At 43.8% G+C, this 24,969-nt stretch overlaps 1 protein-coding gene across 5 annotated transcripts in view; it reads right to left on the bottom strand.

Annotated features, from left to right (window-relative positions):
- Window positions 1-24,969, bottom strand: part of LOC125165218 (cytidine monophosphate-N-acetylneuraminic acid hydroxylase) — a 127,998-nt gene that overhangs the window by 85,659 nt on the left and 17,370 nt on the right. For 2 of the 5 annotated variants that reach the window (XR_007152022.1, XM_047857813.1), the window contains exons 1-2: window positions 17,941-18,009; window positions 12,999-13,046 (exon numbers count right to left, since the gene is read on the bottom strand). Coding sequence is in view for 4 of the 5 variants with exons in the window: in XM_047857813.1 (XP_047713769.1) it covers window positions 12,999-13,046; window positions 17,941-17,993 (101 nt within the window). In the remaining variant the exon portion in view is untranslated. Of the gene's footprint in view, window positions 1-12,998; window positions 13,047-17,940; window positions 18,010-24,969 lie in introns of those variants that run through there. The other 3 variants (XM_047857810.1, XM_047857809.1, XM_047857808.1) reach the window with 2 other exon arrangements.

The following is a 24,969-nucleotide window of genomic DNA, read 5'->3' as shown; positions in this document are numbered from 1 at the left end:
TGTCAATGCACTCCTAATTAATTAACTCCTAATTAATTAGACATAATACAATCCAAATCAAATTCTCAATGTTCTTTCGGAGGGAGCTTGTTTTTGTTTTGTTTTGTTTACATCAAAAAAATGTATTCTAAAATTTATTTGGAATTACAAAAGGCCAAAAAGAGATAAAATATTCTTGAAGAGGAATAAGATAAGGGAAGATTTGTCCTAACAAATATCTAGACTTATTGCAAAGTTATAATTATTGTTATTATTTTTTTAGAGAGACAGCATGAGCGGGGGAGGGGCAGAGAGAGAGGGGGACAGAGGATCTGAAGCAGACTCTGAGCTGACAGCAGTGAGCCTGATGTGGGGTTCCAACTCAGAAACTGTGAGATCATGACCTGAGCCAAAGTCGGATGCTCAGTGGACAGAGCCACCCAGGTGGCCCGCAAAGTTATAACTATTAAGACAGTGTGGTGTTGACTCAGTGACAGAAAAAATATCAGTAAAAGGATAGAGGCCTGGAAACAAACAAACACATACAATAACACTTGAAAAGTGACATTGTATAGGTGCCTGGGTGGCTCAGTCAGTTAAGCATCTGACTCTTGATTTCGGCTCAGGTCATGATGTCATGGGTTCATGAGTTTGAGCCCCACATTGGGCTCTGCACCGCTTGGGATTTTCTCTCTCTGCTCCTCCCCTGCTTGCTCTCTCTCTCTCAAAAATAAATAAATAAAACCTAAAAACAAAAAAAAAATGACATTGTAAATCAGTAGGGGAAGGACAAACTTTTCCATATGTGTTACTGGGATAATTTGGAGCCCATACTGTAAATGTAAATTGGCCGTCTACCTATAGTATAGACAAAAATCAATTCCAGGCAGATTAAAGATGTATTTAAAAGGCAAACAATGTAAGTAAACGCTTTTTTATGTTTTGAGTTCATTTTTGCAATGGATAATGAACCCAGTAACCTTAAAATAGCTGAGCAGTGCAACATAATTAACATGATAATTGCAGTAAAATTGTTGATATTAGTATGCAGATCAGTAAAATTTGTAGGAAACAAAATTTTCTATTGGATTGTAGCCTTTTTTAACTTTATTTTTTAGTTTTTAAAATTTATATCCAAGTTAGTTAGCATATAGTGAAGCAATGATTTCAGGAGATTTCATAATGCTCCTTACCCATTTAGCCCATCCCCCCTCCCACGATCCCTCCCGTAACCCTCAGTTTGTTCTCCATATTTATGAGTCTCTTCTGTTTTGTCCCCCCCCCCGTTTTTATTTTATTTTTGTTTCCCTTCCCTTGTGTTCATCTGTTTTGTCTCTTAAAGTCCTCATAGGAATGAAGTCATATGATTTTTGTCTTTCTCTGACTAATTTTGCTTAGCATAATACCCTCCAGTTCCATCCACGTAGTTGCAAATGGCAAGATTTCATTCTTTATGATTGCCGAGTAATACTCCATTGTATATATATACCACATATTCTTTATCCATTCAGCCATCGATGGACATTTGGGCTCTTTCCATACTTTGGCTATTGTTGATAGTGCTGCCATAAACATGGGGGTGCATGTGTCCCTTCGAAACAGCACACCTGCATCCTGTGGATAAATGCCTAGTAGTGCAATTGCTGGTTCATAGGGTAGTTCTATTTTTAGTTTTTTGAGGAACCTCCATACTGCTTTCCAGAGTGGCTGCACCAGCTTGCATTCCCACCAACAATACAAAAGGGATCCTCTTTCTCCACATCCTCGCCGACATCTGTTGTTGCCTGATTTGTTAATGTTAGCCATTTTGACAGGTGTGAGGTGGTATCTCATTGTGGTTTTGATTTGTATTTCCCTGATGATGAGTGATGTGGAGCATTTTTTCATGTGTCGGTTGGCCATCTGGACGTCTTCTTTGGAGAAGTGTCTATTCATGTCTTTTGCCCATCTCTTCACTGGATTACTTGTTTTTTGGGTGTTGAGTTTAATAAGTCCTTTGTAGATTTTGGATACTAACCCTTTATCTGATATGTTGTTTGCAAGTATCTTCTCCCATTCTGTCGGTTGCCTTTTAGTTTTGCGGATTGTAGCCTTGATTCTTACTATTTTGTTTAGACTAACGACTTGATTCCACACTGTTCAACCGGAAACAAAGCTTAGTGGGAGAGGAGAGCCAGAGAAGTGACAGGGAAGCTACAGATTACAACAGATTTGTGAACTTGGCCACACAGTGGTGGCAGGACCTAGCTGATACTGAGGTATATTTTAGCTCTATCCATGTCATTATGCTAAAGCAAAATGAGTTACTCAGAGAAAGACAAATACCATATGATTTCACTCATGTGTGGAATTTAAGAAATGAAATAAACAAGCCTAAGTTAAAAAAGAGACAAACCAAGAAACAGACACTTAAGCATAAAGAACACACTGATGGTGACCAGAGGGGAGGTGGGCAGGGGGGAGGGAGGACATAGGTGATGGGGACTAAGGAGGGCACTTGTTGCGATGAGCCCCAGATGTTGAATGGAATAGTTGAGTCACTGTATTGTACACCTGAAACTAACATTATACTGTATGTTAGCCAACTGGAATTTAAATTAAAACTTAAAAAAAAAACACCAAAGACATGTTTTAAACAACACTCATGTGTAAGAGCAAAAACTTCATGGACTGTATTTGTGACTAATTGTATAACAGGTTATTATAGTTTCTGTTCAGTGGAAAGGGCAAAATATTCCCACAAAGAGTTTTAATGTAGACTTTTTTTTTTTTTTGCACCCATGCTGTTGATTGTTAAGTGTAAGAGTCTGATCATGGCGCTGAATAAATGTAAGTTGTGTCTTTAAAAAAAAATAGGAGGGGGCACCTGGCTGGCTCAGTCAGTACAGCATGTGACTCGATTTCCAGGTTGAGTTCGAGCCCCATGTTGGGTTGAGAGATTACTTAAAAATAAAATCTTAAAAAAAAGGCAAGCAATAAACTTTTTTGAAAGATAATATAGGAAAAAATTTTCATGATCTTGGGTTAGTGTGGATTTTTTTCAACAAAACACAAAAAGCACCACCCAAAAAGAAAATTAGTGGTATTTTATACTATATTAAAAATTAGGGGCGTGTGGGTGGCTCAGTCGGTCAGGCATCCAACTCTTGATCTTGGCTCAGGTCATGATCTCACGGTTCATGAGTTTGAGCCTCGTGTCAGGCTCCGCACTGACAGTGCAGAGCCGGCTTGGGATTCTCTCTCTCTCCCCTTCTCTCTTTACCCCTCCACCACTCATGCTGTCTCTCTCTCAAAATAAATAAATAAACTTAAAAAAATTTAAAACACAGAACATGCTTGTCCAAAGGCACCATAAATAATGAAAAGACAAGCCATCAAATGGGATATATGTAATACCCTTATAACAAAGGCTTTCTTTGCAGAATATATGAGAACTTCTAGAGATCAGTAATAAAAAGACTGCAATATACAAGAAAAATGGACAAAGGTTTCAACAACACTTCACAAAAGAGAATATTCGGATGGTCAATAAACACAAAAAGAAGGCTCAACCTAGCAATTGGGGAAATGAAACTTAAAACTACACTAACATACCACTACACCCACCAGAATGACTAAAATTAAAACAACTGAAAATACCAAGTGTTTATGGGCAGTAATGGAAACTCTCATATTACTAATGGTTCAGTCACATTGGAAAACAGTGGCATTTGCTAATGAAATAGAAAATACACACACATTGTGACTTACCGGTCCTCCTTCTAACTAAGTCTCAACATTAGAGAAATGTGTGCACATATTCTCCAAGATACATGTACAAGGATGTACATCACAGTATTCCTAATTGCTTCAAAATGGAAACCCAAATGTTCGTCAAAAATAAAATGTTAATTACACATTTATGTATTATGTAAATAAATTATAATGGTACAATATCATGCCATGGAAAATAAGACCAAGGGCAAATGAACCCAGTAAGACTACTTGTAAAAACATAACACCAGTATATTAAGGGACAACACACACACACACACACACACACACACACACACACACACACACACGTGTATGCAAATATATACAATGTGACTTCATTCAAATAACATTCCCAGACAGAGGCACCTAGATGGCTCAGCCGTTGAGCATCTGACTCTTTTTTTTTTTTTCAACGTTTATTTATTTTTGGGACAGAGAGAGACAGAGCATGAACGGGGGAGGGGCAGAGAGAGAGGGAGACACAGAATCGGAAACAGGCTCCAGGCTCTGAGCCATCAGCCCAGAGCCCGACGTGGGGCTCGAACTCACGGACCGCGAGATCGTGACCCAGCTGAAGCCGGACGCTTAACCGACTGCGCCACCCAGGCTCCCCGAGCATCTGACTCTTGATTCCAGCTCAGGTCACCATCCCAGGGTCTTGAGATCAAGCCCCACGTCAGGTTCCGTGCTGAGCATGGGGCCCACTTAAGAGTCTGTCTGTCTGTCTCTCTCTCTCTGCCCCTCTACCCCACTCATGTGCTCTCTCTCAAATTAAAAATAGTTTTAAAAATTAACATTCCCAAAGAGGCAACTAAAGTATACTGTTTAGGAAAGTGAGAAAGATATTTGAGAAGTAGAGTACTCCATGCCTTTGGTGGGGAGAGAACTAAAATCAGAAAGAAGACATGCTCTGCAGCTAAAACAGGACATAAAGGGAAATTTATTCTTTAGAAAAGAGGAAATCATAAATCAATAACCAAAACCTTCAACTCTAGATCCAGAAAAAGGAGAGCAAGCTAAACCCAAGGCAAAGAGAAGAAAGAAAAGAATAACCATTACATTAGAAACTTAATGAAGCAGAACACAAAACACTAGAGGAGTCAAAAGATTCCAAAAGAAATTTGGATTCCAAATTTCAAATTTCAAAAGATTCCGAAAGAAAAGATTCCAAAACATGGTTCTTTGAAAAGATCATCACATTGACAAACCTTTAGGCAGACGGACCAAGAGAAAGAGAGAAAACATCTGTCACAAGAATCAGGAATGAAAAAAGAGACATTATCATCAATCCTACACATATTAAGAGGATTGTAAGGTGATACTTTAAACAACTACATGCCAACGAATACGGTAACAGAGGTGATGTGGACCAATTCCTGGAGGAACATGAATTGCCAAAAGTGATTCATGAAGAAACAGAAAACCTGAATAAGCCTGTGACAGGTAAAGAGATTGAATTAGTAATTACAATTAATACTTCCACAAGGAAAGCCCAGATGGCTTCATTGATGAATTCTACGGAATATTTCGAGAAAAACTAATTATCAATCCTTCATAAACAGTTACACACAAACTGGGATTTATCATAGGAATACAGGATTGATTTAACATTAAAAATCAATTAATATACTATATACCATATTGATAAAGAGATAAAAACCACATGGTCATCTCAGAAGTTACACAAAGAGCATTTGACAAAAATCCAACATCTCTTGATAATGAAAACAAATCAAAAACAAAAAACTAAGAACAGATGGGAATGTCTTCAATCTAATCTGCAGAAAACCCACAGCTAACATTATACTTGATGAAAGACTGGTTGCTTTCCCCTAAGATCAGGAACAAGACAAGGATGTCTTTTCTTACCACTTCTGTTCAACAGTATATTGGAGGTTCTCCTCAGGCAAATTAAGCTAAATAAAGACATACAAGCCATCAAAATTGGAAAGGAAAAGTAAAACTATGTGCAGAAAACATGACCACCTACACAGAAAATCCAAAGAGATTTACTAAAAAGTTCCCAGAGTTAACAGGTTCAGCGAAGGTACAGATACAAGAATAATAACAAAAGTCAATTGTGTTTCTATATGCTAGCAAACCATTCAAAGAAGAAATTATAAAAATAATTCCATTCAGAATACCATCAAAAAGAAGAAAACACCTAGGAATAAATTCACCAAAAGAAGTGCAAGACTTGTATGCCAAAAACTACAACACGTTGAAGGAAAATAAAGTTCTAAATAAAGAGAAAGACATCCCATGTTAATGGATCAGAATACTTAAAATGTTAAGATGGAAATTCCCCCTAAATTGATCTACAGGTTTAATGCAACCCCTATCCAAAACTCAGAAACTGACGAGCTGATTCTAAAATCTTCATGGAATTGCAAAAGACCCAGAATAGTCAAAGCAATTTTTAAAAGAACTAAGTTGGAGGACTCACATTTCCCAATTTCAAATTTACTGCAAATCTACAGCCATCAAGACAGTGCGGTGCTGACATAAGGATAGACACAGATACCGGTGGAAGAGAACTGAGAGTCCAGAAATAAATCTGTGTGTGTGTGTGTGTGTGTGTGTGTGTGTGACCAGCTGATTTTCAACAAAGGCACCAAGATCGTAAGAGTTGAAAGGATAGTTTTTTTTAACAAAATGCTGGCGGGACAACTGAATAGCCACGTCCGAAAGGATGAAACCGTACCCCTGTCCCACACCACATAAAAAAAGCAACTCAAAGTGAATCACAGACCTAAAAGTACTGGTTGAAACTATACAACTTTTAGAAGCCAACTGTAGGGAGTGAGTTGGAGGATTGGAGGGCTGATGAAAGAAAAAGACACAGACACAAGATGGCAGTAATGTGCGCATGCCTTGTGTGGGAGACACAGAGGGTAGGTTGAGGGAGAGGCTTATCACACCATGCCAGGGACTGTCCATTGTTCAGCAGGGCCACCGACCTCAGGGGAAATTCCAAGGGAGAGAGGCCGATGTGTCTACGTGGTGTCAGCTTGGCCACACAGTAGAGCACTTGTGCCAGAGAGTTCAAAGGGTCACCGAGCTTGGGATCTTTACAGCACCGCGGCTTACTCTGTCTACGGCTAACAAACGTTGTCAGCTTCACGAGGTAGGCAAAGCAGTCTTTACAGGACTAAATTCTGCTCATTTGGGCGATGCTTAAAACCACTGAATGTACAAGAATTTGAGCTTTTCAGCTAATGGGTCTCTGCTTGCTCTTGAAAAATAAACAACCGGGGTGCCTGGGTGGCTCAGTCGGTTAAGCGTCTGACTTCAGCTCATGTCACGGTATCGCGGTTCACCAGTTCGAGCCCCGTGTCAGGCTCCGGGCTGACAGCTCGGAGCCTGGAGCCTGCTTCGGATTCCATGTCTCCCTCTCTCTCTGTCCCTCCCCCACTTGTACTCTGCCTCTCTCAAAAATAAACAGACATTTAAAAATGTTTTTAAAAACACTAAAAAATTAAATAAAAATAAATTGCCTAGAGAAGAATATAACAGGGCCATCTTGGGCTCACTTACACTTTAAAAAAGTAATAAATCTTTGTGACTTTAGATCGGGCAATGATTTCTTAGATACCACACCAAGTGAAAAAAAAAGGCAAAATTGGGGTGCCTGAGTGGCTCAGTCAGTTGAGCATCCAACGCTTGATTTCAGCTCAGCTCATGATTGCAGGGTTGTGGGAATAAGCCCTAAGTTAGACTCTGCACTGAGTGTGGCACCTGCTTACGATTCTCTCTCTCTCCCTCTGCCCCTCCCCTGCTTGCAAAAGCATGCAAGTTCTCTCTCTGTCTCTCTCTCTCTAAAGTACAAAAAAGACAAACTTGATAAATTTGGCCATTAAAATAAAAAAAAACTCTCACACTTCAAATGATACCATCAGGAAAGTGAAAAGACAACACGCAAATGTTTGCAAATTGAATACCTGATAAAAATTTCGTATCAAGAATGTATAAAAAAAACTCTTAAAACTCACTAACAAAGCAAATAACCCAATTAAAAAACAAAGGATTTGAATACACATTTCTCCAAAAAAGATACATGAACGGTCAGTAACACACATGAACAGGAGCTTAATATCATTAGTCGAGAGAGAGACTCAAATCAAAACCACAATGAGATAGCACTTCACATCCATTAGGATGGCTATTATAGTAAATACAAATAATAACAGGCTTTGGTGAGGATGTTGACAAATGGGAACCAACGTGCACTTGCTGGTGGGACTTCTGGAAACAATTTGGCAGGTTCTCAATGTGTTAAACGCAGAGTTTCTGTATGATTGAGCAATTCCACTCCTAGGTCTCTACCCCAAAGCACTGGAAACATACGTCCACACAAGAATTTGTACACGAACGTTCATTTGGCTATTATGAAAACAACCTGAATGGCCATCAATTGATTCGTGGGTGAACATAACACGCATGTCTACACTTCAGAATACTATTTGGCAATAAAAAGGATGTACCAATGCGAGCTACAACATAGATGAACCTCAAAATACCGAGCTAAGTGAAGGAAGCCATAAAATGCCACATATTGTAGAATCTCATTTAAATAAAATGCCCAGAGTTGGCCGATCTATAGAAACAGAAAGGAGAGTAGTGGTTGCCAAGGGTGAGAGTGGAGACGTGGCTGGGGAATACGGGATGACTGGTGATGGGCATGAGGTTTCTTTCTGGGGTGACAGAAAGAGTCTAAAATCATTGTGACGATAGCTGCATATCTCTGTAAATACACCAAAGGCTATTGACTGAGACACTTAAATCAGATCAATTTTATAGCATTTAAATCCTGTCAAAAAAGCTATTTTCAAAAAAGGGAAAGGGGGCACACGAGAGACTTCTGGCGTGCTAGTAGGTATTGCTACAGTTACTGACTTGGGTTAAACTGGTATTTATACGTGTTAAACTTGATGTTTTATGAACTTCTCTGTATACACCTTATAACGCACAACAAACATAGCAGGGAAATTCGTATCTTAAGTATGACTTTTCAACAAAATAAGTCAGTCAGAGAAAGACAAATACCATATGATTTCACTCGTATGTGGAATTTAAGAAACAAGACAGACGAACATATGGGGGGGGCGGTTAGAGAGGGGAAACAAACCATGAGAGACTCTTAAATACAGAACAAACTGAGGATTGATGGGGGTGGGGTGGGGGGAGTGGATTAAAGGGGTGATGGGCATTAAGGAGGGCACTTGTTGGGATGAGCACTGGGTGTTATATGCAAGTGATGAATCACAGAATTCTACTCCTGAAACCAATCTTGCGTTGTATGTTAACTAACCAGAATTTAAATAAAAACTTGGAAAGAAAAATACATACATACATAAAGAAGGCTTTTCAAAGCATATGCACTCCTCACTTACTCTGAAATATAACGGTAAATAAAGACCGCCCTTCCAGGAGGGAGCAGACCACCTCTGACACCAAGTAAAATCAATGCACAAGGTCAAACACCAATGCATTTGCCTTAGTTCCCCAAACTGTCTCTGGATGGTCTTCTAGGGACAAGAACTGGAGGGGGTTTGAGTTATTTTTTAAAAATTTTTGAGTATATTTATTTATTTTTGAGAGAGAGAGAGAGAGAAAGTAAATGGGAGAGGGGCAGAGAAAGCGGGGGAGAGAGAGAATCCCAAGCAGGCTCCACAATGTCGGTCACAGTCTCTAACTTGAGGCTCAATCCCACAAACCGTCAGATCATGACCTGAGCTGAAATCAAGAGTCAGATGCTTAATTGACTGAGCCATCCCAGGAAGCCCAACGTTTTTTTTTTAAATTGTGTTTCTTTTAAGTAATCTCTAAGTCCAACACGGGGCTCAAACTCATGACCGTGAGATCAAGAGTCACATGCTCTAACCAACCGAGCCAGCCAGTCACCCCATTTGAGTTATATTTTAATGATAAGTGCTTCCTGTGTGTGATGCATGAGTAATAATGATGAGAGTAATAATTGAGCCTCACCTAGAGGACAAAATACTAAAGAAAAAGAGAAAAAGACATTCCTCCAGGACATCTTTCCACTGTCAATTTCCTATCTTTCTCTATCACCGACGTTTTACAACTTTTCCTTTGGAAAAAAAGCTTAAAATAAAAATAAAATAGGGGCATCTGGGTGGCTCAGTCGGTTGGGCATCCGGCTCTGGCTCAGGTCATGATCTCGTGGTTCGTGAGTTTGAGCCCTGTGTCGGGCTCTGGGCTGACAGCTCGGAGCCTGGAGCCTGCTTCTGATTCTGTGTCTCCCTCTCTCTCTGCCCCTCCCCTGCTCATGCTCTGTCTCTCCCTCTCTCTCAAAATAAAATAAAATAGGGGCGCCTGGGTGGCGCAGTCAGTTAAGCGTCCGACTTCAGCCAGGTCACGATCTCGCGGTCCGTGAGTTCGAGCCCCGTGTCAGGCTCTGGGCTGATGGCTCAGAGCCTGGAGCCTGTTTCCGATTCTGTGTCTCCCTCTCTCTCTGCCCCTCCCCCGTTCATGCTCTGTCTCTCTCTGTCCCAAAAATAAATAAAAATAAAATAAAATAAAATAAAATAAAATAAAATAAAATAAAATAAAATAATAAAATAACGTAAAAAATTAAAAAAAAAATAGACCTGGGTTGGGTCTATTTTTGAAACGGACTCACAGAAATTTGCAAAAATAGTCGCAGGTCCTGTGTCTCCTTCAACTAACTTCTACTAGTGACATCTTAGATGACTGTTATTACCGTGTTATAACACCCAAACCAGGAAACTGACGTCGCTACAATACTGTCGGGTACACACTTTATCCCATAGTCACCAGTTATACATGCACCCATTTTCACCCATTTTCATGCACATGTGTGGGTGTGTGTGCAGGTGGGTGGGTGTGTGTGTGTTCTATGAGATTTTAGTCCGTGTATAGATGTGTATAGCTACCACTCAATCAAGATAACATAACTCTTCCATTGTCACCAAGGACCTTGCTCGGTGAACTCCCAAGGAACTCCCCTTTATATGGCGCCCCCACTGTGCCTATCCTCTGGCAACCACTGATTTATTTGTTCTCTGCCCTTAATGCCATTTTGCAAGTGCCATATAAATGGAATCATACAGCATTAGATTGACTTTTAAACTGTCGAGATCTCTCTCATTAAAGGAAAAACAATGTCTCAGCCCCACATAGTCTCCAGCTAGTTGTTTTTCTCCTCACCCTCAGAGTCCAACATGCTTTTGGGGATTGCTGTTTCTATACACCTAACAACTCACTGGTTTCTATCCTACATTTCTGCTCATACTTTCTGTTTCCACTGTTGACTCATCCTTCCGCGACCCGGTCAATAAATGTTGTAGTTACTCAAGGCTCTGTTCTACATTTTCTTCTTTTGACATTTCTTCCTAAGGGATCTCATCCATACCCATGGCCCCGGAACACTCATGACTCAAACTCAAACACACACACACACACACACACACACACACACACACTGGAGCCACAAAGCCATTGCTGTAAACGAACTGCCTTTTGGACATATCCTTCAGAATATCTTAAACACACCTGAAACTTAGCATGTCCAAAATTCAACTTGGCACATCTCACCCTCCCAAACCTCCATACGTCCGCCATGACCCTGTTAGCGGACACTTTCCTCTCGCCATCACATATTCAATTCAAGTCCATCCATTTACCCAGAAAGTGGATTTTCACGACCATCCTCCTCTCCCACCTCACCCAAACTACCATTATCTCCCTTCTGGACCACTGTCAGAGTCCCTAACCGATCACCCTGCCGTCACTAAGTCATTCTTTCCACTACGGCCAGAATAACATTTCAGATGGACACTTTAAGACAATCTCATCCTGCCAGTCCCTCTCTTGCCTCTCAAATATCCATCAATCTCCTGCCATTGTTTCCAGAAGAGAAAGCACCTAATATGGCCTGGACCACAGTGACCCCTAATCACTTCCTCCAGCTCGTTTTTATCTAAGCTGTGTCTCCTAAAAACACCTGGCCTTTTTTCATTTCCTCAAAGTACAACCCTGTACCCAGAATATATCGCTTTGGTCCCTTCTCACGTATTTTACTCTCCTACCCTTTAGACCTCAGCTCAATCATCTCCACTGGGAAACCTTCCCTGAGTCTCCAGAGAAGGTCGACTCCTGCTATAACAGTCTCACAGCACCGTGTTCCTTTGTTTCATGTGAGATACTAAACCTATAATCGCATGTTTAATTATGAGACTGATTAATTACCCGTACCCCCTAAAAAACTGAAAACCACACAGGGAAGGAACCGTGTGTGTGTAAGTTTGCTGCTGCACCCCCAAGAACCTAGCACACGAGGATCCCAATTAATATTTACTGAAAGAAGAAATGGACATTGCACCTAATGACCCACCACAGCGATTCTTACAAAACCTTTTACACGAACCTGGGATTTAAACATGCGAGCATTCCTAGAATATCTTTAGAACAGCTGCATGTTTGCTTGAGAACTAGGCATGTACCCAAATGGTACATTGACATGTTTAAAATGAAATGTCCTACAGACAGTATCCCCAACATGACTAGGCAGCAGTCTGCAAATTTATTTGTACTGCACGTGACCTTCCCCCCCCCAGAAACAATTTGCGAATGGTGAGTAAGCTCCAACCCAGCCCTCAAAATCTTACCTATCTCCCGATGGAGTCAGCATCTTACTGTAAGAACTTTAAGGCTGACTGCACTTCTGAACCAAGAATTCAGGGAACCTCTCAGTCCAGAGCACCCCTCAACTCCAAGCCCTTCAGGGCTTGAACCCCCATGGGCTCCTTCAGCCCTGACCCTTTAGTCTTTCTCATGGCCCTAAAGCTTTTTGAGCCCTAAGCAAAGCAGGAGGCAATGTATACACAGAAGCAAGTTCCAAAATCAAGAAGATCTGCTGGCAGCCAGAGACAATAGTAATGGAAATCTGCAGAAAAGAAGAGGTCACGAGTGAAGGGCTGGGCACAGTGGACATGGCATGGGAGAGAGAGAGCTCCGGCAGGGAGGATTTCAGGACAGCCAGGGTGTGCAGGAGGCAAGCTCAGAACCCAAATAACTGACTGAGTTGTGACTCCCATGCTCCTAAAATGGGACATATATCCCCAAATCATCTTAGCTTCACGAGATCCTCCCTATCCTCCACCAAGAGCTTTCAGTTCCTTGTACCTTTTCATCGGAAGCAATAAATACAAGTTAGCAAACATATTAATCCCAAATTCGGTAGGAAGAAAAAAAAACAAGTAAACTAGAAACCATACCTTTGTTCCATTCCAGGTAGGAAGGGGTCAAACAGCACAAAACAGCTCCTTAGAGAAAGCAGAAACAGAAGGAGACTGAAATCTTCTTTTAAATGATGTTTACAACTTCTAGGATGACACCAGCCTGTAAATTTCAATTTGCGTGGTAACGAATTTGATTTGATTTCTTTGAAGCCAGAAAACCTTTTCAAAAGCAATTATGAGAGCACAGGGGGTGAGGGGACTTGTGGAGGCACAGACATTCAGCCAGCTGATGTGAGTTTCTGTTGTCTTCAGATACCTGCCAACCTTCACTCACCCACATGGCTCCACCCATTACAGCCTGGCAAGTGGAGGGTGATTTTAGATAAACTTCTAATTCCCTGCCAGCACCAGAGCTTGGGGTGTGTATGGGTGTGTGTGGGTGTGGGGGTAGGGAGTGTTATGGGTGTGTGGGGGTGGTGGTGGGTACATGCAGGGGGGTAGATATGTGTGGGTGTGTGACAATGTGCGTGTGTGTGTGTGTGTGTGTGTGTGTGTGTGTGTGTGCAGGCACATGAATGAGGTGACAGAGGAGAAATTATTAACTCTCTGTTAATTCTGCCTCTTCGAGTCAGCTCGTCACCTACACACATATACCCCATATTTAATGCACTGACAATAACTGCTTTCCTAGCGAACAAAGGGTATCTGCAGACTATTTTCCATCGAGGTGTAGAGTTTAGCTCTGGCCCCAGGTCGTCCCTGATTCCTACACCCCTCTGACTGCGATTCTGTCTTCCCAGTCCCTGGAGCCCCAGGCCGGTGCCAGGTCAGGGTCCAAACCCAGATCTCCTGGCAAGTCTGGGATCTTCTCCATGGTTGATTTCCCCTATGTGACAAATTCGCTGTCTCTCGGCTGGTCACTATCCCGGCACTTGCTGGCAGGTCCTCTACGGTCCGTCAAACAAGGACAAGAAAGTAAACAATAAAAGACTATCAGACAGTTTTCCCATCAGGTTAAAAACCCTCAAGTTCTTCCCCCTTCATTGAAATCACTCCATTTTTTTTCCTTTTAAATTTTACTGATTTTTGAGAGAGAGAGAGATCATGCACACAGGGGAGGGGCAGAGAGAGAGAGAGAAAAGACAAAATCCCAAGCAGGCTCCGCACTGTCAGCGCAGAGCCCAGTGCGGGGCTCGAACCCACGGACTGTGAGATCACGACCTGAGCCGAAACCAAGCGTTGGACACTTAACCGGATGAGCCAGCCAGGTGTTCCTCACTCACCACCTTTTCTAACTGACTTTTCTTTCTTCTGAATTCCTGGAGAATTCTGCACCTCACAAATTGTACTTGAGGAAAAAGGAATAATACTAAATTCTCTAAATATGTTATTTATGCTAGTAAGACTGTAAGCTTCTGGAGCACAGGAAGTGTGACAAAGGACTTGTACCCCTGAGGACGCTTATGATGGTGTGGAGGGACCAACTCAATGGCAAATCATCAGTGGAGTAGCAAATCAGCTTCAACTGTTCTAGGAGGAGACATGTCTGTTAGTAGGATAAAGGAAGGATTTCTACATAAGGCAATTCGAGGTAACCCCTGGCCCCTGAAAGTGTTCTTCTCCTTCCCAAATCGAGAAAGTCTCTCAATTCTTCCTTCCCTAGTGTTACAACATATTGCATCATACTTTTTAAAAACTCAAGTATAACATATAGTAAGGTGCACTAATCTTGAATGTACAGCTTTGTGATTTTTTTAATTTAAGTACGCTTCATACCCAGTGCAGAGCCCAACACGGGACTTGAACTCATAACCCTGAGATCAAGATCTGAGCCGAGATCAAGAGTCGGATGCTTAACCGACTGAGCCATCCAGGTGCCCCTATGATCTCTTACATAGATATACACCTATGCAAATGCCTCCCACATCAAAGTACAGAACATTTGTAGTTCCCCAGCAAACTCCTGCCCTGCCAATACCCACTCCAATACCAACCACTCTTCTGACCTCTATCACTACAGGTTAGTTATGCCTACTCTTGAATTTCACATAAATGGAATCGTGCAGTTACATACCTGGGCTCTTTCTCCCACCATTATGACATTTATCCATATTATTATTTGTTTTTAATTTTTTTTAATGTTTATTTATTTTGGGGAGAGAGAGACAGAGCGTGAGCAGGGGAGGGGCAGAGAGAGAGAGAGAGACACAGAATCCAAAGCAGGCTCCAGGCTCTGAGCCGTCAGCAGAGAGCCCGACGCGGGGCTCGAACTCACGAGCCTTCAAGCAGCAAGATCGTGACCTGAGCCGAAGTCGGCCGCTCAACCAACTGAGCCACCCAGGTGCCCTGACATTTATCCGTATTATACACAGCAGTGGGGTGTTCCTTTTCATTGCTGCCTCGTATTCCACTGTGTAAATATGCTACATTTTCTTTATCCTACTATTGTTAGCTATTTGGTCTGTTCCTTGTTTTTGCCTATTATGACTAAACGTGCTATGAATATTCTTGCACATAACTTTTGGTGGACGTAAGTGCTCATTTCTGTTGGCCATGTACCCAGGGATGGCATTTCTGAGTCAAGTGGTATATAAACACCCAACTTTGACAGGTTCAAACAACTGTCCAAAGAGACTCTACCAATTTACGCTCACAACAACAAGGGTAAGAGTTGTATGGCGGTATCACAGGCTTTTTGCACCATTTTCGCGGTGTTTTTTAGTGTGCAATTAGTCAACTGGACACGGCCAGTTGCGTGCTAAGCAGCTATGAACCTTTGTGATTGGTTGACCAGCCCTAACACAAGCATACGGACAGCCTAAGGGGACCAGCACCCAAGAGTATGGTATGGGGACCGGATGCGTCACCAAAGTGAATCTGAATCAGGTAGACAAAGGAGAATGGCAACGGGTCTGTTATTTACTCCTGGCTAATGGTGAGTCACACTCTCTGGGGTCTGTACATTATTGCTGGTGGCTGTACATGTATTACATGTTTCATACATTCTACACAAGCCTCACTTAAGGAAAGGAGGCAGGAAACTGCCAGAAGGAACTGGCACAACTGCCGTGGGAAGCCGCATTGCTTGCCAACCCTGAGAAACCCAAGAGAAATCAAAGGGGGTATGAGGACCACGACATATGTGGAGGAAATTGGGAACTGGAAATAAGAAGATCTCTCTCCCCAAGATGGACTGAGTACACAAGGCAGAGCTTAAAAAAACCCCTTTTTCATTAGTGCACTGAGTTATAAACATCGTCATTTTAATAGTGGGAGCCCGGACTCTCTTGAGGAGAAAACAGGTCTGGTGATGGCTTTTCTGCCTGTTTAAGTACTGACAGAAAAAGAAGCTAGGATTCTGGAGAAGGGGGCTCTTGAATGAGCACGAGCCAGTAGGAGGTGGGGGGAAGGCACCTGGGGAAGCAGGTGCATGCAGGCTCCCAAGATGGGGAGGGGGCAGGACTTTCAAGGACAGTGTGTGCTCTCTGGAGGGCAGTGATACCACCCTCCTTACACCTCCAGCAAAGAGAGCCCCACACAAGGTGAATGGCGCTTGGGAAACACAGGGAAAGATGTGGCCTTTGTCCGGGCCAGGATGGGCTGGCTATAAGGAGGCGTGAGGTCAGGAGATGATTGGCCAAAGAAAATGGGACCTTGAAGGGACCGTTTATACAAAACCTGCTGGAATCAAAAAGAAACAAACAAAAAAAAACCTAGGAGGGGCATTAAACCTCCCATCAGGTATGGGATTGGGAGTTAGACATTTAAGTCTCAAAGGACAAAGTGACACGCAGGAAGATGTTGCAGAGATGGAAAAGGAAGTATGAACAGCCTTCCTGGGAAGGGAACAGCCGTAAGAAACAGAACCGTGAGTGCCACAGCAACGCATCGTCAGAAGAGGCCTTAAGTGGCAGGATATACCAAAACCACATTTAGAATCTGTGAACTAGGAAACCAATTTAAGGAGTCTCATCCCCCTCCCCCCACCCCCCCACCAGCTCAGAAAAAAATTAAAAAAGAAAAAAGAACATAGAAGAGAGAGAAATTATGAAACCCAAAATAAACAGGAAGAAAATATGAGAACAAATGAGAATTTGTCTTCCAAAGGGAAAAAAAAAAACCAAATTGAAAAGGAACAATCAAAGAAATAAAAAGAGAACTTTTTTTTTTCCAGCTGAAGAAAAACCAGATTCCATAGTTAAAGGATCTAATGATTGTTGGGCAGGAATGCTGAAAAAAGACATACTACAGATAATCCGATGACACTTACAAGTGACCAAAAAAAAATCCTACGAGCTTCCAGACCACTCCCCTACCCACCGTACTCCCTCCACCCAAAGAAGTCCCCCAAACAGCACCTGGCCAGGGAAAAGAAACCTGCTGATATCAGCCCTCTCGTTTGCAAATAAAATGCTAGGGGGATGACAAAAGAAGTGGGGGGGGGGGCATTCTACAGCCTGGTGGTGACTCAAGGGAGGCTATAAAAAGAAGATCTCTTCAGACTTGCCTGACTCAGAATGCCACGGGTCAGCTGTGCTCCCCTGAGAGGCCCTTCCCCAGTCCCCTCATCCTCTCTGTCTCCAACTCTGGGGAGAAACCACTGTAACAGAACGCTGCACCTCCCAAAGAAGTGTGCCAGCCTTCTCCAGGGGAAGGTTTGTATCCCGCCCACTCTCGCCCACGCTGTACCCTAGAGAAAAGTTCTCTAGATCTCTCTCAACACTGTCCTGCTAAACCTCCCTCGGATGATGGCCTCTTCCGGCAACTATCCCGACTCTCTCTCTCTCTCGCTCTCTCTTTTTCATCTGCCACATTTCTTGTTACTCTTACTCCTCCTCTCCACTTCCTAACTCTCCCTCCCCAGCGCCATCTGGCTTCTCCCGCCGTGCCTGGAAGGAAGGCCATCCGGGAAGGCGTGATAGCATCTGCCCATCCTTACCGTACTGGCCTCACTGTTACACTCAGTATGACCACCCACCTTCTCCTTGAAACTTTCTGCTTGCTAGAAATCGGTGAATGGAACGCATTCATTCCTGGGCCTCCAGAGCCGTTTGCTCCGTTCTGTTTTGGTTTTGTTTCCTCCTTTCCCTCTGCCTGACCTTAAATGTTCCTGTTCCCCAGGCTTCCTTCCCTTGTTGCTCTTTTCAGAGACTGTGTCCGCCTCGCTCATTTGTTTCCGGAAATCAGAACCTCCTCGAGTAAAAAGAGGGGTTTGTGAGAAGGATCCAGGGATATCTCAAAAAACCCAAGCACAGGAACCCCTGTGGTTTCATGCAGGTCTGGAATCCCTTGCTTTTTGTCCCTGCTTGGAGAACACTTATCCCCCTTCTGCCTGTGTTTCCAGGGCATGAGGAAATAGAAAGACAAATCTGAATGGCCAGGCACACATTCACAGGGTCACGTGCTTCAGCGGGTCAAGCCACAGGAGTGGGGGTAGCGAAGGGGGAAGGCTTGGGTTCTTTTTTAGGCTACTGGTTGGACTCGGAATTTCCCCCACAAGCCCAGTCGTATCTCTGTAGGCACAACAGCACATCACCAGTCCCCGAACAGAGGTCCAGGACAGGGATTGAGGGCCTCATGCCTTCTTCAGTCATGCTCTGTAGTGTGGCTTTTATCAAAGGAGCCTGCGCTGGGGTTTCTAGGGTACTGCACTGACTAACAGAATCATTATTTCCATGCATCCACAAGTGGATCTTCGTGTGCGTGCCCAATTTACCAGAACCTAGAAGACTCTTTCCCTAAGCAGCTCTAGTGGACACTGAATTCATTCTAGGACGGTGCACAATGATGAGCTCCCAAAGGCCAGCACTCTGCTGCCTTCTCTTCATTGCCTGTGTCTGGCAAAGAGCCTGGGCCAGAGGCACAAGGTCAACGGTTAATAAATACTGGCTCAACAAACACCTCCGTAGCATGTTCCTTTCTTGGAAGTATTAACCAGTCTGCTTCTGGAACCGGCACACATCCTCTTCACCCGGCTTCAATCTTCCCTTCCTACAAACCCCAGAGGCCATTTCCAACTCCTTCCCTCCCTCCTGGAAGAATCTCACGCATAAGTGTCAGTCTTTAAGCATTTTGAGATTTGGGGAAAACAAAACAGATATGGAACAATGTTTGCTCCTCAAGATTAATGGTGCCCTTTGCCAGTAAGGAAAAAAAAATCTAATGGAATTGTTTCATTGAGTTAGTTTAATCTGTACATTTATATAAGATTTATGATCCACTGGATGGAAAAAGGTTGGCAACCAGCTTTTTGTTCTGTTTGAGGCCTGTGCTAATAGCTGCCTCCCATCGACAGAAATGGACCCACCAAGTGGGAGCATTGTTCCTTTTCCTGTGGAGACTGTTGGATTGTTCCTTTTCCTTTCTGGGCCAAGAAGAGAGCCAAGAGGGAGGGAAATACTTCTCTAGTCATTCTTGACTTGTATACCGTGTGTTTCTCTCCATCTCCATCGTGACGGATTTCAGCCACTACCTTCCCATCAAGTATAAATGACCAAAGGTACCAGCCTAATCACTGGCCAGGCGACTCTGTCACCCATAGCTCTCATTTTTAAAGTCTACGCCAGAAGCCCACTACATGTCAAGGCATTTGGTCTCTCTGCCCTAAGGGAGGACTTCCAGCACCAAGGACACATGAGTTCAGTTAAATGCTCACAGGGCACTTTCCGTGTCAGGTCTTAGCCTCAGTGCTAGGGATACAGAATCCAAAAGATACAGGAGCTTACGGTCTAGTGAGAAAGGAAGACGTCTTGTTGGAAAATGCCCGTGAAATGTGCCAAGTGACCAATTCCTCCACCTGGGCTCTAGACTTCCTTCTTCAGTGCATAGTCTCAGGAGCCCCAGGCTATTGTCCCTTTCTCTCCTAATTCTTCAGTCTTTCCTCTCTACCCAGCTCCTTCCCTTTGGCATTTAAACGTGTGCAAGCCTCTCCAGTTTTTAAAACTATAATTCTTTCTAAACTCACTATTGTCCCCCCCAGCAATGGTCCTCTCTCTTTACTTCCGGAAGAGTATCACTCTTTGTCTGTCCCTCTGTCTCTCTTTCTCCTCTCTTCTTACTTTCCACTGACCCCTCAAGCCACTCAAGATGAGTGTTGCCCGCATCCTCCACCAGGAATGTTCTAAGGTCAGCAATATCTTCTACGTTGTGAAATCCAAACGATGCTTCTCAGTCATCCACTTACTGGACATCTCAGCTCCACTGGCACCCTGGACAACGCTCCCCCTTCTGGAAAACTCTTTCCCTGGGGCCTCCGTGGAAGCCTTCTTGACCCTAGGTCCACCTGCAGCCCCCCAGCTCCTACCAAACACCATGCCTGTCCCTCCAGGGGGATCCAGGGCCTCAGCCACAGCCCTGGCCTTCTCATGTGAACTTCAGGAAGAGCCTCCTACTCTCCTCCTGCCAGCCCACCTCCAACCTACGCAGTATGTTACAGCTAGACGAGCCTTAAAAATGTCAGATGGAACCACGTCTCTTCCCTGCTTGCAGCTCCCGATGATTCCCCACTTCCTTGGGGATAAAGTCCAAAATCCTTAGCGTGGCCTATCATGCTCATCCTGGCGTGTGCCTCCCTCTCCTGCCCTTATCTCCCACTGCTCACCCTGGTCTGGTCAGCGTGACACTCTTAGTTTTCCTGCTGTTCTGTGGACCTGTGCACTTCAGTTGTTTCCCCTACTTCAACATCCCCCCTCCCCATCTTTGCCTGGCTAACTCCCTCCCACTCCTCAGATTTCACTTGAAATGCCACTTCACCTGGAAATCTTTGATACCCAAAGTTTTGGCTCAATCCCACTACAAGCTTCCGTGGCACGGACAACTTTCCATTTCTCCAGCTTAACACCCAGCACACCTGTTATTGCTTATTCACTGCCTGTCTTCATGTTTAAACGTTAACCTAAATGGGGGGCAGGGGGGCTGTCTTGTTTACTGCTGTATCCCCAACACCTAGGATGGGGCATATTTTTGAATGAATGCATGAATGAATGAGAAATGCACTAGATGCTATAAAAACAACCCCGCAGTCATCACAGGTCAGGCCTTTTCCCAAACTATACTACTATTATTTCTAAAGGAAATGTAGTCGAAACCAGATGGTGGGTTCATAGAAAGGGCGAGATGTTTGTAAAGGGCAGGTGTGTTTACGGAAAGTAGTTGAGGAGAGCATAATGGCTTTTAAGAGAACCACTGTTATTCTAAAGTTTTACAGTACCAAATACAAGATCTAGGGTGTGACAGTATCCAATAACTCTGCCCATGATATGGTTCATACTCTGAGGAAATATTTGTTATCTTAAATTCACGTCGCACATTTCCAGTTGAGTAAAGGCATGATAGAAACAAACAGTAGCTTCTGTGATGAGGTAGTTACAATGAGCTCATGTCATAAATCAACATGGCCAGGACCTAGGGATCAAGGCTTTCTAAAAATAAAAATTTGATCTGGATAAGAAAGTAATCAAGCTTTTTAAAATCATGGATGTATAGAGCAGAAATGGACCCGACATTATCCAGCCCAAACCTCCCACCCTGTCCTCCAACCCCTCCTCCATCCATGTTGTCTAATACAGGAAGCAGAGGCCCTAAGAGTTTAAGTCACTTCCCTAAGGTTAATGTCCTGTTAGCAGCAAATTGGGTAATAAAATCCAGATGTCTATGCCAGTGGAACTGAATGCTTTCCTCTTCTTGATTCCATAAACTCTAATTTTATGAAATTTATAAGCCTTCTCCAAACCATGGCCCGAAAAAATGGTTTTCCAGAAACCCTTATTCTCCTCTAGTCTCTAATCCTGATTCATTAAAGAGAATACCCTGAATAAAACAAAGCCTTTAGGTGCTGCTGACCCCAATAACACCTTCCCCTTACCACTTACACTGCTCAAAGGCTTAGGATCTAATAATAGTAGTCGCTGAAGAACTTTGAATAACGCCTTGACATAATATTCTGTCCTGAGGCATTACGTAACGTAGTGCCCTTTTGTCCCTTCTAAGCCCTGAGAAAATCAGCCTCCCTGCTGTCATAGAATATTTTGGAAACTTCTGTGTTTCCAAAAAAATCACTCGGGATGATCTGGCAATTCCATTCCTGTGTATACATCTAAAAGAATTTAAAGCAAGGAGGGACTCAAACGGATACTCGTACATCCACGTCCAGTGCAGCGTTCTTCACAAGAGTCAGAAGGTGGAAATGACCCAAGTGTCCATCAACAGAGGAGCTGATAACAAAATGTGGTGTCTATATACACAATGGGATATTATTTGGCCAAATAATAGAATGACATTCTGATAGGTGCCACAACATGGATATAACAGGAAAAGAGTGTGCTAAGTGAAATAAAGCTGACACAAAAGAACACATACTGTAGAATTCCACTTCTGGGAGATACTCAGAATAGGCAAATTGAGACAGCATGTAGGACAGCTACCAGGACTGGAGGGACAGAGAAACGGGCAGTCCCTGCTTAATGGGTACAGTCTCTGCTTGGGATGATGAAAGAGTTCAGGAAGCAGACAGTGGTGGTGATGTCGAATGCACTGTGCAGGATGCCTGTCCTGGTGGCCACGGTCAGGCTAGGATGGACCCCACTCTCGTGTGTTCTAGGCAGGGGCTTACAGGAAAGTCACGGTACAGACCTGCCCTGCTTTCTACGGACTGAGGAAGGGGGCAGGGGAAGAATTTTAATTAAGTTGTAGGACTACATTCTGCCCCAAGAAGCAGCAGGGAAAGGCAAGTTCTCTTGGTTTCCCATTCGAATTCAGGAACAGTTTCTTGAACTGACACCCTGATCTGATGCATAAGACGAGGAACCATCTAGCATCTGAATGAGAAAAGCGTTTCTCAGGCCTGAGAACTTTTTGACCACCCACCACCCTCCTCATTTGTGCCTTCAAGACTGTGGCTCTGATGGGGTGCCTGGGTGGCCCCGTCGGTTAAAGCATCGGACTTCGGCCCAGGTCATGACCTCACGGTTCGTGGGTTCAAGCCCCGTGCTGGGCTCTGTGCTGACAGCTCAAAGCCTGGAGCCTGCTTCAGATTCTGTGTCTCCTTCTCTCTCTGCTTCTCCCCCATTCATGCTCTGTCTCTCAAATATAAATAAATGTTAAGAAAAAAAAAAAAAAAGGACTGTGGCTCTGGCCATTACCTTCTTTCCTTATGAGGCCTGTTCCATTTCTAGTGTCCAAACTACCGAGAACTTAACGACTAGAACTCAATTATGTAAACACGGGGAGGCAGGATTTTTTTAGTTTCAAAGACGTAAGGTGCCACCGGCCAGGAATGTGGGTCTCCTGTTCAAATGGCCAGGTTTTGTGTCCAGGTTATACATCCAGAGGTTATAGTCTATGATGCAGTAAAGGCATTTCTAGCCACTCACCTTCCTACTGATCTTCCCAAGGACTGAGAAGACATTAAGAAGAACATACTAACTTTTGGGGGGGCCAATTTTGGGTCAGCAGTTTTGAAGGTCGTGATAAATATAAGGGAAACGATTTTGCATAGCATATTTCCTTCCAGGGAAGCTACAATAAACCAAGGGTAGGTAACTGAAGGGTCCCTAGAACCAGACTCGTTTGCAGAGACAAATGTGTTACCCTCTATGACTCTGGCAGTTTTGATCTTCAGTTACATTTTTCTGGTGGGAGATATCTGGCCAAATGTCTTCCAGTCTGGAAACGAGGAGAATGCATCCATAGGGCCTAGGGAAAGTGGCGGATGGTATTTTCCAAAGACGGCCACAGCTTCCCACAGGCTGTTCTCACAGCGTGACTGACCTTCCTCCCACGGAGGTGTGTGGCATCCGTGTTCCTCCCCTTGTATCTGGGCGGGAGCCTGTGACTGCCCCAGACAACAGATGCTACGTGGCTTCTGAAGCTTAGTCTAAGACACCACCTGGCCTTCTCTCTTTTGGGCCTGTCCTCAGAAGCCAGTCCCCATTTATGAGGAAGCTGGGACAAATGAAAGAACCCCATGGAGGCGTCTGGCAAGTCCAGCCAAGGGCTAAGCCGCCATCATTCCCAGGCGTGTGAGGGAGCAAGCTTTCCAAAGATCCTATCCCTAGCTGCTCCAGCCGTCTGGTGAGGCTCCAGACAGCACGGAGCAGACACAAGCTGTCCCTGGCGTGCCCTGTCTGAGCATGCCTGACCCACAGACTCTGTGGACATAATAAATGGCTGTTTTTATCGCCGAAAAAAAAAATTGCTCAAGTCATGCTTAAATTAAGTTTCCGTTAGTATAAAATGAGAGCATGACAAAGCATACTGTGACGCTTAAAGGGCCGGTCACCGACACACAGCCCTAGTACCAACAGGATTAACACAGTGTGGCACACGGTCTATTAGAGAAAAGTAAGAGAGCACGTAGAGTTCCCCAAACTCTCATCTCCCACAGCATGGGCCAGCCATCGATGGTCTATCTGCACCAAGGCCAAAGTCCAGGAGAGCACGGCCAGCCTCTTACGGTAATGTGGGTGCACACAAAAAAAGGACCTGATCTCACACCACATTACACATTTAGGCTGCTACACGCTTACGGTGGCCTATGGAACACTTAGGTTCTCTGGGTCACGAGAAGTAAAAGATGGCATCTCTGGGCCCTGAGAGAAGAGTAGGGAAAATGCATACGGAGGGCCCAATCTACACCGAAGGTCAAAGGTTGCAGACGGAGCACCCTGGAGCAATCTAGAAGAGCCTCTGCATATCCAGAACGTTAACATCCACCGAAAGCCCTGCTGCCCCTCTGCAGACTAGCTCAGGCCAGCTCAGCCTGGCAGAAGGAGAGAGGAGCCCAGCCCCTTCGGATGTGTCTCCCGTCAGACACAAAGGGAACACAGTGAGAATCTTCCCTAACCTTCTCTTCTGCCCTCCTCCCATCAAAACAAGATGGTCACTTGCACCCTTCACATTGGCAGAATTTAAAAAAAAATTTTTTTTAACGTTTATTCATTTTTGAGAGAGAGAGACAGAGACAGAGACAGAGACAGAGCGTGAGTGGGGGAGGGGCAGAGAGAGAGGG

The sequence above is a fragment of the Prionailurus viverrinus genome, chromosome B2 (genome assembly GCF_022837055.1).
Source record: "Prionailurus viverrinus isolate Anna chromosome B2, UM_Priviv_1.0, whole genome shotgun sequence".
NCBI lineage: Eukaryota > Metazoa > Chordata > Mammalia > Carnivora > Felidae > Prionailurus > Prionailurus viverrinus.
This window is presented reverse-complemented; position numbering and strand designations above follow the sequence as displayed.